The 16,795-nt window shown below is 32.0% G+C and overlaps 1 protein-coding gene across 1 annotated transcript in view; it reads right to left on the reverse strand.

The window, feature by feature from the left end:
• Positions 1 to 553: 553 nt before the first annotated feature.
• The window catches only part of Golgin104 (coiled-coil domain-containing protein 186), a 315,912-nt gene continuing 299,670 nt past the window's right edge, over positions 554 to 16,795 (reverse strand). Inside the window, exon 5 of the mRNA XM_089595915.1 lies at positions 554 to 992. Coding sequence (XP_089452041.1) covers positions 554 to 992 — 439 coding nt within the window. The remainder of the gene's footprint in view (positions 993 to 16,795) is intronic.

The following is a 16,795-nucleotide window of genomic DNA, read 5'->3' on the forward strand; positions in this document are numbered from 1 at the left end:
TGTATGTTGTGTATACATGAATATGACTCTACATTATGAAGCGACTTCAGGTGATTCAACTACACTGCCTTTTTTCTGACTCTCCACGTAATACTTGACAGCTATCTACCAAATAAGAGAAAAATAGTTTCGTTTTTGCATTATGTGAAAGATGTAAATAACAACGGAGAAATCTTTCCACTTACCTCCAGTAGCCCTCGACTCCCCCTACCTTATTTTTGCGAAGACAACTATCATCCCTCACCAACCTCCACTCAAAGTATAATAATAATAATGTTGAAAAGCTAGCGTACTTATCTCAATGGTTATAAAATTCATTAGACTGACATAAGTGTATCGATACTTATCAGCAGTATATTTAGAATATTTCATTTAGGTATATAATTTGTATTGAATACACTTTCGTACACAAAAATTTTAAGTAAATTTCTTAAATACACCTTACTATTTAAGTCAAGATCTAAATTTTACTTGATTTTTTATTGATGGTTACATAATTTATTCTAGTAATTATTCTGATGAGTCAAGTTCTTGAACCTATTTAGATGACATGTTAAGATGATCTTTTTGTCATTTGTTTCATAGCTAGTTTATGTTTTTTATTTAATATTTTACTTTCACTTTTTAAATATTCTATATATTTTAAGAATTTTTGATTACAGTATATCTGCTCAGCAAGATATTTTCCTAAAACTTCATTTTCTTTGTCTTGCATTTCATGTTCAAGACTAAATTTGTTTTCAGAACTATATTTATTAACTCTGTACTCTTTCCCATCCTTCAAGCTTAGATTTTGTATACTGCAATTAAATTCAGATTGCAAAGTTGTTACTTCATGTTGAAGCTGTGTATTTTTATTAGTCAGCCTCTGAACAAAATCCAGTAATTCAGTTTCATGCTGTCGATATGCTTCAATTTCGAGAATATATTCTTCTTGATCCATAGAGAAGCTCTGTCTCTGTATTTCCATATTTCCAATGCTTTGCTTATAACTGTAAAAATAATTACTTAAACTATTAGTTTTATATTTTGTGCAGAACATGAGAACTTTACATAACTACTTATCTACAAAGTTTTACAATTTTTAACAATAAGTTGAGCATTTAATATACATTAACATCAATTAGAACATTAATACTAAAATAGGCTTACTATATCACAAATTAGGAGAAAGTTCAGATGGGTCAAGTCTAATAGAATTATTACAATGGCTATAGATGCTTCATTCTGTATTAAAAACTGGGGTCAAGTCTGTATTAAAAAAAGGGAGAAATTCTGATTAACATTCTACGCATTCAGTGTTGTCGAATAGTATTGCCTAGCAACGGGTGTTCCAATTTTAATAGAAAAGTCTACATAATAGATACATAAGATATCGTACAATGGTTAGGAATTTTTCTGAGCAGGCCTCTATGCTGACTGTTCTTTTCTAAGCATTCATATTCATTCACTCAGTTAAGAATCAAAGCTGGTAAGATTTCTTACTTTTATAGCAATAAATGGGGAAAAAAAGTTATGGATAAATGTGGATTGCTTATTTGTACACTTTTTTTACGGACTACGCTGAACTTAAGTCATTAAAATAGCTTTTAACAATACTAATTTAACTAGCAGAAAAATTAAAAAACTTAATGATATTTAACAGCAATAGGCGGCCTCCAAAGCAGTGCCCTGAATTGCAGTACTGGAAATGTGTGAAAATTTATTATTTTGATTTGGAAGTAGCTTCTCGGTAGTTTTCGAGACAGCTGGTCACGAACCCGAGGTTCATTTGTGTATAAGGGTGGTTTAAATCCCAAAAATTTCTTTAGGTACTGAAAATATTGTAAAAATTTAATTATTTGGCTTGAAAATGGCCTCTGAGGAATTTTCAAGCTCGCAGATTACGAATCCAAGGTCGAAATGATAAAATTCAACATCCCAACATAAAAAACATTTACGATAAAGATTTCATGTTTTTAGCTGCATCATTCGTATCGAAATTTTCCTGCAAAAAACTATACAACATTTTTTTCTTCAGTCATCTTGATTGAAACATCTACATTCAATATAATTATACTTGATATAACACTGCACGCAAGACTTTTTTTTTCCAAGGTAAATAGTTCAATAAATTAAAATTTTTTTTCAAAACTTTGTTAAGCCTGTGCTGATAATATTGTTTGTAGTGTCGTAAAAATAAATCTTTATAAATTAACCTTTTTAAATTTTTAATTATTATATCCAAATCATGTTCCAGAATTGCCAATGTGGAATTTGTTACTTTTTTAACAACACTTTCGTCCTATTCTTGTGTGTCAGTCATCAGCTGTTAGTATGCTACCTGGATGGAGATGATGAGATACATCACAAAGGTAACTAGAGATACCGACTGTAGACAAAGAAGAACATATGGAGAGTAAATTTCAAAACATACCCAGGAGTATATTACGTTAGTCCATGGTATTACAAAACACTTTTGAAAAAGTAATACCATCACAACAATAAAACATGAATGTTACAAAAAAAATAGCTGACAGTATAAAATACTACAGAAATTGAACCCTTAAGAGATTATTTTCTAGCCAAAATAATGAAGTTTTCAACAATTTTCTTACCAAGAAATGATTTTCAGGAGTTGAAACTACCCCTACACATTAATAGACCAAGAATTCATGATCAGTGACCTCGAAAACCCCCAAGAGTTCATTTGAAAGCAAACATAATAAAACTTTCAGCATTTTTTGTCATTTCAGGTGATTTTTAGGGGTTAAAGCCACCTCTGCATACAAATGGACTCCAGATTCATGATCAGCAACGTACCTTTCAATCCATGGTAAATAATAATTCAGAAGTATTGGTGGAGAGATAGACACGTTACAAGGATTAAAGTTTAAATACGTTCCATACTCAAGTGGATATACACTATAGTATCTACTTTTGCATGATGTGTCGATAAATTGTTTTCTCTGTATAGAATAGTTTTTGTATTTATTATTTATGTTGTCACCATTGTAGGTAAAGCAAAGGACATACCTAACATCAACATTCAATAACATAAGTATGGTAAGTTACTTAAATGTGTATTAGTTTCTTAATACAGATTTTTGTAACATAGTTCTTTACACTGTAATTATTTTGCGTGGATACACAATACTTAAGCAGTAAGTGTCAGTTATATTTGTCAGCAGTTTAATCTATTAGCATTGCGTACTACAAAATTTTATAAGAAATGAAAAACAAAACGAGGACTAAACATTCTTCTTTGAACCTTTTGTTTTATCCTTTTTTTTTTTTACAGCTACTTAGTAATTTTAGGCTTCAAATTAATGTTACATTTTAAATGGTATGAAACTCTTTCAAACATCACTGCTTCGCATAAAATTAAAATATTTTTTCATGTAGATTAGTTATCACAATTATTATTATCAGAATCATACAAAGCTATATAAGAGGTTCTGTCATGTGTTACTTATTGAGAGAGAAATGCTCCGAAGAAAACAGCTAAAATGTAGGACTGGTAAGTATCGTTTGGCATTAAAAATAAAATAAATAATTAAAACAATTTAATATCATGAAACTTATTAAGTACATCACGTAAAAAGTAAGCAAAATATTTTTCCAGACAGAATTACATATAATTGTATGTCCTACGGCTGGTTCCAGAGGCGTGGCCTCCAGGGGTCTTATTTTTCGGATACGTTGCGTGACCTGGCATGGCGGGCCAATAATCCAACCAGTAGAACGCAGAAAAAGGCGCAAGCTATCCAGCATAATTTCGCAAGATGTCCCGCGTAGTGTAAATAGAATTGCCAACTTTGCTTCGCCTATAACAATAATTTTTTTTTAGCGAAGGAAATATAAAGGTGCGGCCCCAACTACCAGCTGCACCCAGTCATTCAGCGTAAACAATTAATAAACTTAAAACTGAAAAAATTTTAAAGTTCAATCAACTGTAGTCAGTAAGCGAGCAAAATTAAAAATTCTAAAATGCAAAAAAAAACTTGAAACTCAAAATCATCGACCGCTCTTGGTTAGTGCTAGTAGTAGAAGTGAATGGTTGCAGGGCTTTCAAATAAATACAAAAATATATTGAATCGATATATTATATAAAAATCACATAGTAAAAGCTTACACTAGCGTATGTAAGCTTAAAAAATGTTCTATTCTACAGTTATACTCATTAGACTACTAATTAATTATACGGTTACTCTAAGGCTTACTAGTTTGAGTACAAATATTGCTTACAATTCGATTATTTCTAGAATTCTGACGCCTAGTGATATGATTAAAAAAAGTTGCAGCTACCTTATTGTTAGTTAGAGTAATTGATAAAATAAATAGGAAGAAAACATGTCTAAAGAATAGTTGTTAAACATGAAAAACAAACAAATTACACTAGCGCATACAAATTTTATAAATGTACTATTCTATGTATACTTCTAAGCTTACATATTTTACTCAAAAAAAGGCATACCTAAAACAGATTTTTGTGAAAAGTAACAAGTTCACCATCAGCGTTGAAATATTCTTGATGTTCGTGACACTTTTTTTGACATCCCTTTGTTTCGCAATTGAATTCCTGTATTTCTCCGTTATAGAGAAAAAACTGAAAGATCCCAAACTCCAAAATAGCCCTCCAAAATGTATGTTTATCATTGATTTTTGCACTATTTGTCTGGATTCCTCATTATATCGCGAAAACTGCACAAAAACACTTTCCTTAACTTAATTTTATTATTTATAAAATATTTACGCTGCTTCTTTCTATTTTTTTTCTGCAGGCATGCGATTACTAAAAACGATATCGTTTACGATTCAAGTTAATTGTAGTCACATTTATTAATTTTACAATACACTTTCAAATTCTTATTACTAATCACGACATTCTTATCTTTGTGTTTTTATTTTTAAGATACGTGTTCTGCGAACAATACTGTGCAAAATGTAAACAAAGACTTTTTACAACGTTAAAGGCAATGTTTATCTTTTCTTAAGTTCCCTTTTTAATTCTTATATTGCCTTGTATTAACTTTAAACATATATATGTAGTTCTCTTAATACACATGCACACTTCTAGTTGTGCACTGCTCTGCGAAATAGTTTCGTATCAGTCTGCCTACAGCGCGTACAGCTAAAGCAACTCACTGTACTCATTCCGTAATATGTAAGGAAGCTCGGTGCTCAACGCCTTTCATATTCAGCCACACTTAAGCATCTGTATTATAGTATGTAAAGAGATATTTTGTTACTTTCTTACATAGTTAAAGGTTCGTGTCCTTTTTTGCAGCTACTGCTGCTTCGTGTACTTTCGGGTGCACGAAGGGTAGTTATTCACTGGCCCTATTCAAAATCACTGTCCCGAGCTGTGAAAGCTTAGTCATGCAAACCGCAATACAGCCACTACAGTCAATAACAAGCAGACATTTTCTGCGTCTTTGTGTATAAAATATTTATTTTATTTACCATTGCAAAGTATCATTATTCTGATTAAACACTTTTTAAAGTACAAAAGTATGAAATACACATCGAATTACATTTTCGTGTCACTGAACACTCACTGATTCAGAATAAGACTGAAACCAAATGTAGAGGAAGCAGTGTTGCAAGGAAAACAAAGATAAGAGTGACTCCAAAAATAGCTCGAAATTAGCCCATTTTTGCAACCACGAGAATTTTCCCAAATTGTTTATCAAATCATTGTTTATTGTTTGAACATGCACCTGGTAAATTTTTAGGAGGGGATCAGCTTTGGTTTCTTAGATATAGGAGGTAGAAAATATTGAAATATTACTAATGACCGTATAAATCAGGTTTACAGTGAGTCTCACAAAATAAAAAGTGTTTTCGCGTAGCATACCAAACCACTATATTGTTATGTATTTTGCGTCGCTGATTTCGAATCCGAGGTCAGATGACCTTCTTAACTGATGGTTGAAGGTCATTTGAAGGTCAAATCTGAATGAATTGTAAAAAACTCTGAAATCACCTCCAGATAAGTTTTTATAGTTGCTGATCACGCATCTGAAGTCAGGTGTGCAAAATTAAAAATGCCTAATCAATAATTTCATTTGGAAATAATCCGAACAGAATATTGTTTTAACGTCATAAACTACAAAGCTTTATTTTTCTATAGTTACAGAGACATGGGTTAGGAACCCTTGTGACATTAAATTAACCGTATCCCAAGTACCATAATATATAATAGTAGCAATGTGGCTGCAACATCCAACTGTCCGTGAACCACTCTCACATGAGCAAATATATTCGATGATAGCCAGTCTACCTCTCTTAGCTCGATCAACAAGTACAAAAATATAATGGCTTTTTCCACTTCTATAGCGAGATTTCATATGTGCTTTTACGGGCAGTGGATCGATAACATTAATGCCATACTTAAAAAAATTCAAGCCTGCGGTTCTATGTCTTGCGTTAGGATTGAATTTCTGTACTAAAAATATATCTTCTGCCACATGTTCAGCGTAGTATGACATGGCATTTTTTAATTGATAAGGGCCTAGGCAAACTTCATACAAATCATCCAATGAAAGCTGAGGAAACTGCATTAGCGAATTATTTTCTTCATTATCCAAAGAAGTGAAAGCAGTGTCATCGAATGGAACTCTTTATTGAGAAAGATTAAGATCAGTGACAACTACTTTGAATTTATTCGGTACATTCAATCTTGATTCCATAGTTTCCCCAACATTTTTATATTCATCATCAGATAGAATTGGTTTGTGGAATAAATTAAGTAACGTGCAAGCGATTAACAGGTAATCAAAGTCATAGGACAGTGTGGCATTATGAGCTGATACAGCAAGCAACTTGAATTTTTTTTTAAGTCGCCCAAATACTTGCTCAATTATCCATCGCACCTTGGTAACAAACCTGGCTAGATTAGCTTCATACGTATCGCGTTCTCCAGTTCCAGGAATATATGCTCTAAGCTTTTTTTCATCTTTTAAAAAGTCCATTACATCTTTAAATCCATTATCGACTAAGACAACATCATTTTTATGAAGCGGATAATAGCTCATCATTTCTTTGAAAGCAATCATTCAAAATCTGTGCATCGTTATGGTTCGCATTAAAAGGACCTAAGACAAATAGTATAAATCCGTTTGGCGTACATCCCATCGTGGGTTTAACAAGTGGCAATTTCTTTTGCTCACTCCACAACTGCTTTTCACCAGCGAAGTTTTTGATTTTTGAGCTCTCCGATAAGTGGCATCAAAAATAATACAGCCCTTATCTTCAGGTATATCAAACAATTCTTTTGACAATGGAGTATTATTAACTATTATAGTCTCACGATTGGGAATGTTAAAAAAGTAAGAAACCAAATTTTGAATTAAATCATTTCTTGCTTTTTCTAAATGGTTAGAAATTGATGAAATACTTTGGTATCCAAAGAGATAAGCCAATTGTTCATGTGAAAGTGCAGTACGAATTTTACACAAAAGAATAGCTACATTTTTTGATTCACAGTTCTTAATGAATTCACATATTTCATTAAATTTATTTTTTTCAAATCCAAAAAAAGACTTAAAAGGCCCATCTGCCATAGTCTCAAGTGTATTGATATCGAGTGTACTACCCACATTTTTATTTTGGTTCTGACAGTATTCGAACATGATATAGCTTACAAACTTTTGCTCCGTCGGCGATACTTCTTTAAATATTTGTTCCACTAAAGGCCAATAATCGACATCATTGAAATGTTCGGAGCACGTACGGGCATTAGGCTCAACAAAGAACTTATAATTCATTAAAAGGAGCTCACGTTTATTGCTAGGAATAGCAATCAATTTTGATGGGTTCTTACACCCAAATGTACATCGATTATGTGAGTTGAAGTTTTTTCTATAAATGGACAGATCTGGCAACGTAGAGTAAGTTTGAATGCCAGGATTTCTTTGAACACAGTCGTAGCACAGTCTGTATATTTTGCTGTCCACAGGAATTGTTTCTATAGCTTCAAGTTTTCGTTTTATAGTATTATAAATAGTTCTCAAATTATTGATAGCCGATAAATTCAGATTAATGACACAAAAAAATGTTTTATCCTTTGATTTATTTTTATGCTTACAGCCAAGACATGTCAAAGAGTAAGGCATTTTTTAAAATGAATCGTAGACTGCAAATAATGTAAAAACATATTGGAAAGATAAATTGAAAGGATGATTAGTTAATTACAATAAAAAGATAAAAGTTTTTGACTCTAGTACCTGTGTATATAGTTAATACTTATAAGTAGTATAATTCATACACGTTAACAGGTTAGCTTTAATTACTTTAATGACGTATCTCAGGAGCCCATAAGATCAACTCTTATATGAAAAAAATTATGGATCTTGATAAATACACATTTCTGTATAAAATTATTCTTAAAGTCAGATATAGAGAAACTGAGACTCAAATCATCTAAAACACTAGTTATTGACTTTAACTCAAAAGGATTCTGAAAAATAACATTAATGGCTGTATACAGAAAATTGAAGAGGCGACTAAGTGAATGTCAATGATAAAATTAAGTCCTGTACACAAAAAATCAACGAGACACATTCCTCGACCAATATGGTATTCATTATAAATCAAGTTCATCTTGAGCTGTAATGATTGCAATCATTTGCTTTCAATGAATCTATAATTAATTGTAAATTAGTATTATGTACTATACGCAATTGCGAAAGTTGCAGCCATGAGAATCAGTGTTGAAATCTAGTGTATTCTAGATTTGGGAATTTCATTCAGATTCGACCTTCAAATGACCTTGAACCATCCGTTAAGAAGGAATCAGCGACCCAAAAAACATAATAATATAGTGGTTTGGTATGCTACGCGAAAACACTTTTTATTTTGTGAGACTCACTGTAAACCTAATTTATACGGTCATTAGTAATATTTCAATATCTTTTACCTCCTATATCTAAGAAACCAAAGCTAATCCCCTCCTAAAAACTTGCCAGGTACATGTTCAAACGACAAACAATGATTTAATAAACAATTTAGGACGGTTCTCGAGGTTGCAAAAACGGGCTATTTTTGGAGTCACTCTTTCACTAAATTTGATTGCAGACACTTGTTTTTTAATGATTTCATCAGGACAACATTCAATTGACAAAACCGTTAGGTAAGAGAGTTTTATCACATTTACAAGCATTGATAGAAACATTTTTTTTTAGTTGTCAGTGATGTTAAAGTTATAAAAAAAAGTAACGGGAATAATACGTATGTATGCTCATTATTTAATATTAAGTTAATGCAGTGACAGAGGTATTAACTCATTAAATTCTATAGTTTTTGAATTATACACTAAATAATTTATGGCAGAAATTAATTATGTCAGTAAAAAAAGGAGAAGTCGTCAGGTATTTCTTCCATAGTTTCTGGAAATAAAGAACTGTAAATATGCAAAATACATTTTCTAGACTTTTTAATTTTTTTTTTTAATTAATTTTAATATTACTTTTCTTATAAAAAGTAATTTAAAGAATTGTGTTTGGATTTTAATGAGCAACATTCACAAGAATGATTTATAATGTAAGGTACTTATACTTACTGTGGTGTATGTAAAAAAAAATAATTATTCGTAAACATTGGTTAATAGGTAAATAGTAATTTATAACAAACATGTGAGAGAAAAAATATATATATGACATCGGCGAGAATCGATAACCTGGCTAGTAAGCTCGACAGGAACAAAAGGTTTAGTCCACTCGACTATTGGCGCTCGTACCTACGATGTATAAGAACTCGTATTTAAGTTGCAGGAAGTGGGCGGGGCTTAAGTTAAAGTATAGGTATAGAGGGAGCTCCCCACTCGCCCTACTTTAGAGAGAAGAGGGTGACTGCGCACTGCGCATGCGGTGAACTCTCAAAAATCTGGGAGCCTTGGGTGCAGCTGGTAATTGGGGCCGCCCCTTCATATTTCCTTCGCTAAAAAAAAAATTATTGTTACCGGCAAAGCAAAGTTGGCGATACTATTTACACTACGCGGGACATCTCGCGAAATTACACTGGATAGCTTGCGCCTTTTTCTGTGCTCGACTGATTGGATTATTGGCCCGCCATGCCAGGTCACGTGACGTATCCGAAAAATAGGACCCCTGGAGGCCACGCCTTTGGCACCAGCCGTAGGACATACAATTATATGTAATTCTGTTAGGAAAATCATTTCCCTTACTTTTTACATATGCTAACCCAAGAATACGACAACCACAAATAGCAAAAAAACACTATCTCTTTTGCTCTAGTATCGAAACTATATACACCACCTTTGCATAACGATACAAAAGATGAGAACGTGCATGTACAACAAAATTTGCATACTTGCAGGTATAGCAATCTTCTTTACACCGATCATACGTTTGAACTCTTGAGTGAACGGTGAAACTCGTTGGTCCGTTTTACAAACAAATAAATGTAGTTTTTATTCATCAGGAACCACCCATCAGCCCAAAAAAAGTCTTATTTGGTCTAACTTACAGTATGCCTTCCATATTAATTGTTGGCTCGGCGATGTGTTGTTTGGTTTCACGAAGTTGGTATGTATGAAGTGGTGCAAGTGTGTCACACGCTAAACTGATGTTGACTTTGTGTGTAAATTTCTAGGTAATATCATGCAGTAGTATTCATACGTCGTTTTACCACACGTCATTTTGTTTCTATTAATTGGAATTGAATCCATAACTAAGTTGTATCTTACCTGATGATTTATTAAGCTCCGTAAGGCCGGATATAATCGATTTTTACAAACAATATAAATTATAAAACTTTTACTGTCACATTTACAGTGTTTTGACAGTTTATAGTTTTTCTAAACCTTACATACTTTTATGATTGCTGATAAGCCGTTGCTTGTGCGCACAGAGTCGCAAGGTCTTACAAGTTTGATTGCAATGATGATTCTTATCCTACACGAGAATACTCTTAGCAATGATAATAATAAGACTACAAGATTATTAGGTATTGCACGCGTAGGTCGAGTTTTGCGACGGTAGCTCTTTTCGAAAGAATTGAGTTATACGTCACGGGACTGCAGAAGCAGGTTTACAGCTCTATGTTTAAGAATCGCTAAGCATTCACGTTTCATAATTTTATAACAGAGCTGGGAGTTAAAAAATAATAATTATAAAGTAACTCCCCCCCCCCTTAGTTGATTGCTGCCCTTGGAAATCATAAGAGCGAAAACAGCTGAACCCATGTCAAGTACTAAATAAAAAAAATCAAAATTGTAATCAAGATATGTAACACTATGAGAGTCGTAATTTCCGTTTAAAAGGTCTGAAAAGATGCTTTTTGGGAAATTTTGTACTTTAATTTTGTTTTTACATACTATAAATCTTCATAAGTTATTTTTTTTTGTTAGAGTTATAAACATTAACAACTTTATGTCAGCACTAGCTAAACTTAGTGTTGTCGAAAATTAACACCTGGAAATCATACGCCTTAAAAACATGAAATCTTCCGTTGATGATCTTGCACGTACGTATAGGTTTTATGATTATATTTTTATTAACTAAAGATTAAAAATTTAGATATTTTGTAGGTAATAAATTCTTGACATTGATTACTTTTAATTGCTTTGGAAAAAATTTTAATTTTGCAAGTAAATTAATTGACATTCTTCTAGTTACCTTTTAACTACTTCAATTATTCTCTAATAAATTTGTTGTCAAAATCAATATGATTTATTCTAATTATTATTTGTTTGATTTGTAATCATTTATATGGTATGAATTCATGACAAACATAAATTTCAAACAGAGATCACATATTGAAAAACAAAAAAAAAATACTGATTAATTAAAAAAAAAAACTATTCATTGAATGAAAAAAAAATTTTATATTCCTGTTAGATATAGTAAAGTGTAGAAGTGAGAGGATTTTTTTTGTCAGCGTACTCAAATTGAGGAAAGTCTCGTTAGGAAAGTCGTATTTTTAAAAGCGCTTTATTTTATCTGAATATTTAATAATTATGTTTGCAGTCTCTACTTTTAGAGTTATGTTTCTATTATGCTTATAGATATTGACGATTTCAAAAATTAAATCGCAATATTTATTTAATTTACCTTTCAAAGTTTTTTTATTGCATAAGCTTTTATACCAACTTTTAAATTCTAAGGTCAGGCATGTTTGTGATAGTTTTGTTTACCTTTATATTTGCATTTTATATGTTTATCATAAACTTTGTCGTACGTGTCTCTTAGGCAACGGATCATATCGATAAGGTAATTATTATAAAATTATCCGGATAATCTGGTAGCTGTAGACAATGATGTATTACATTAATGTACAAAATAAGTAATAGTTCATCCATATTTTGTTTTGTAGTAGTTTTAGTTCGTAAAAAGCTTGCAAGCATAGCATGGCTACGCTAAAGTAAACCGTTAGATTGAAGATGGTAAGGTGTAAAGATTTTAAGATCAAAACCACAAATTAGGGCTAAGTTTTTGAGTATATGATTTCGAAAACTCTTTTCGTTGTCACTGAAAACTATTTTAGGCACTCCAAAGCAAGCCATAAAGTGTCTTTCTAAAGCGTCTGCGACTGTGATGGATTGGATATGTGGTATACCTAGTACTACACAGTATTTTGAAAATAAGCGTTGTGTAGTTGATATATGTTTATTTCCAGATGTCGTTGTTGCTAACGGTCCCACCGTATCGAAGGCTATTATGAGAAAACTGCCATTGGAGTATCGGTTATTATCATTCGTTCTTGTGTTCTTATCCGTGTTAATTTTCATTTTTGACAAATTTCATATTTTCGTACAAAATTTTAAATGACCCCTCATACACCTTCTCAGTACTACAGCTATCTTACTTTTTTATAGGTTTTGTTCATCTTCCATGCTCACTGAAGAGACTGTTGTATCTATCTAAACGGCATACCCGTACACTCGTAATAACCGTATGGAATACTGATAGCTGTTTTGTGGCGATCTTCTTGAGATAGTTCAATATGACAAAATCTATTAGCTAGATCGAACATTGGAAAACATTTTGATCTACTTATTTATTCAAATATCTCTGTCATATTGGGCAACAGATGAGTATCATGGATACTTATAGCATTTAATTTTCTGTAATCTTTTACAAGATGACGTATCTTTTTCCGATGGATCTTGATTTTAAAAAAAAGTCTAAAGAGGACTATTTATTGATTTAATCTTAAACTTCTTTGTGTAGAGCAGGAGGGTACCTATATTGTTGAGTAAAACAGGCTTTTCGTCAGTTATTGGTATGTTACGTAGTGCATGCGATGAACATGGAGCAGCATCTTTGATTTAAAATGAATGTGAATATTGTTTCACTATTTGGCAAAGTTTGTTGAAACTTATCTCATTATGATAATGCCAGCAAAGATTTTCTGTAATACAATCAATTGCTTCTTTTGTCATTACATTAAGAGCATCATCGCAAGATCTGTATCGAGAAAATATTCTGAGTCGTCTAAGTCAAAAGGTACAAGATTTTGAGAAGGGATCCTAATTTCTGCTCATTCTGCTCTTGTGTAAACAGCTATGGTAAAACAGCGACATTAATTGTATTTTACCGCTCTTGTTTTATGAAAATGCCAGGAGTAGTTTTTATGAAGGGAAGATATGCTGGACTTCAGGTGTCAGTTTTCGTTGAAACTCTCATTCTGACTGGTAATTTGTACACACAATTTTGTCTGAACGTTTCTTCTGTAGGCTCAAAATATTGGAAAGCTGGCAGCGATTTCGAGTTTTCTTTTCATATGCCTATATCGTTTGCAAATTCGTCAAAAATTTTGTATTACTTGTATATTTTGTCATTGTATTGAGCTATTTAAATCCATATATTTCGTTGCTTGTTGTTGCAATACTTCCTAAAAATGGCATATGACTTTAGTCTTTTTTCAAGTATCAAGGCTGTTATAAAATAACAAAGCCTGGCTCGTTTTCCAGCTAGAAAAAAATGTTCTAATATTTCTGTTTTACTGAATCATGTTTTTTGTGACAAGACGAAAAAAACGTGATTTTTGCTAAATATATTTTATGTCACTATTCCTTCTGTAATAACATTTTGAGAGGTTAATGCAATAAAGGAAATTTCATATTTGTATTTATAATAATATTCAGTAGTTATAGAACTATTTTGGCGGCGATGCAGACGCTCGGGCAATTGCAAATATAAGTTCGTCAGTGGACGCTCATTTAGGTCTTTGCTCGCCACTGGAACTAGGTGACGTGATTCATTTGATTTTTGTAAAAATTTTACAGATTGATCAGTGAACTTACTGTTCCTATATTGGCGAGTTGGGTATGACACTATTTTCCCATCTAAATTGAGGGTAGTAGAAAAAAATTTTTTTGTCATTAGGACTGTAATAAGATATATTATTGTAATTGTATGTACTAGGATCGTCATTTAAACTATTCGTGTGTTAATTTCATTAAGCTAAAAATGCGAAAAATGTTCTCGTGTGTCTTAGTGACGTACCGATAAATTTTGTCTTGCTGTAGGGTGTAACTGTTGAGCCAGGTACATTTGTGAGTGATGATTGTATATGGAAGTATAAGTATTAGGGTATAGTATTTTCTGCACTTCTTTGCTCCTAAAGCTACCTGTAAAGCACCAGCTAAAGTTTTCGGTACGTTTGACATCAGTTTGGCGCTGAATTTATCAGGTAGGCTTTGAAATATTGTTGGAAGTGGCTTCCATTTTAGCTTTTCTTGCACCTTAATTATTGAGTTCAAAGATTTTCTTGTAAACATCACGAGCAGTTTCCCCCTGTTGTATTTTAGAATTCTTAATGTCGATAATGTATTGAGCGTGAGTGTTAGAGGGAGAAAAGATTGTTTTTAAATGGTTTATAAGATCGTCTAACGTATGTAATGTTACCCTGTCTAAGCAATCTTTCGGTTCTCCCGCATCTGAGATAAGGGATATACATTTCTTAATACCTTCAAGAAATCTCTAAGTGGTACATTTTAGCTACATTACACTAAGTGAAAAAAAATATAAACTTTATCGTGATTATCCCTAAAAAAATTACCGTGCAGACGGTAATCGTGATGCAAAGCGACATCGCGGAATTTTCAACCTAAATTAGTCAATTTTGACCGTGAAGCACGGTGAAATCGTTAGGTGCCCAACAAAATTTTCCCCCTCTGCTCATATATATAAATAGATCATTGCAATGTGGCAGAATACGTTCAACTCATTCATTCATTTAAGTTACACGCGTTTTTCATAGTGCCCTTGTAACAACAGAATGTATCCAATAATTTAAAACATCATTATTAATGCAAAAATAATACTAACCTAAAAACATGCAACTTGCACATTCAGTTGAAGAAAGTCTGTTATGAATTTTCAAACTTTTCATTTTTCTTTGTACAACATTGTTCTTTTAGGTTCAAAATAGCTCCCCAAATGTTTTTTGTTCAACATTGTAACAAGAAAGTTTATACACGGGTTCTTCAAATCTGATTGAACAACGTTCTATGAAGAAAAATGAAAATTTCAAAAATTCATAACACACTTTCTTTGACTGACAGTGCAAGTTTCATATTTTTAGGTTAGAATTATTTTGGCACTAATAATAATATTTTGGAATATTCTGTTTTTACATAGACAGTATGAGGAACGTGTCAAATTTTTTTCAAATCATTTCACTTCGTCTCCGAGTATGGACGAGTTGATCATATGACGCCACGTTGCAATAATTCATCTATATATGTAAGAGGTGGGGGGGGGGACCTCGTCGAGCGCCCGAGAATTTTTGCTGTTCTTACTAAGTTAGGTAAAAAATTTCCGTGATGTCACTTTGTCCCACGATTACTGTCTGCACGGTAATTTTTGTAGGGACAATCACGATAAAATTTATAGTTTACTGATACGTAAAGCTAAACTATTAAGGTCTACGTTATGTAATATTTCAAGAAATTCTAGTAGTTTTTTGGCGTTTCTTGCCCCATGGTATTGTTTCAGTAATTGTAGCTTCATATTTTCGTCAGCTATCTTATTATTATTCTAAAGTGTATGATCGATTATGGAAAAATTTTGAAAAAAATTAGAGACAGAAAAAAGTTACATAAAAAAAAATTTACAAAATAAAAATTTTAATTTGGTTAAAGCATAGGTTAGTTAAATAAAAGGCTTAGTTCTCAAAAAGGGATACCAAGTAGTTACGCTCAAACTTTTAAGAAAAGGGTGGAATGTATATATTTATTCTATAAACAATTAAATTGAATTTTTGTTCATCAGGAACCAGCCATCAGCCCAAAAGCCTTATTTGCTATTACTTGCAGTATGCTTTGAGTAGTACATATGACGTGGTATTATTTTGTCATACGTCAAACGGACAATGACCAACTGTTTGAATTTCTATCTTATGTGATGCAGTAGTACCGTAGTTTATTTCTCTTTTCATATCACATCCTTATAAAGGTCTTTGTATAACTTTATATGTTTGATTTTGCTTGGTATTTAATTTATTTCTTCAAGCTAAAAAATTTTTTTATCAATTTGAATTTAAAATCTTGAAATACTTAGATTTAGAAAAAAATTAAATCAACAACTGAGTTACGCGTTATCTGACGATTTAATAAATTTTTTAAAGCAGGAAATATTCGAATTTAAAAGAATGAAAATAATAAATTTACAAGTTTCCATTGTAAATGTTTCATCAAGTTATAATTTCTCTCAACTTTACTAACTTCTATGATCGTTTGTTAGCTGCTGCTTTTGCGCACGCAATCACAAGATCTTACAAGGTTTACTACATCGATGATTTTCATCGTATACACGAGAGTACTCGTGACAATGATAATAATTAG

This window comes from Copidosoma floridanum, unplaced genomic scaffold (assembly GCF_036245765.1).
Source record: "Copidosoma floridanum isolate Cflo_tuat_1 unplaced genomic scaffold, Cflo_Japanese_pri ptg000004l, whole genome shotgun sequence".
Classification (NCBI taxonomy): domain Eukaryota; kingdom Metazoa; phylum Arthropoda; class Insecta; order Hymenoptera; family Encyrtidae; genus Copidosoma; species Copidosoma floridanum.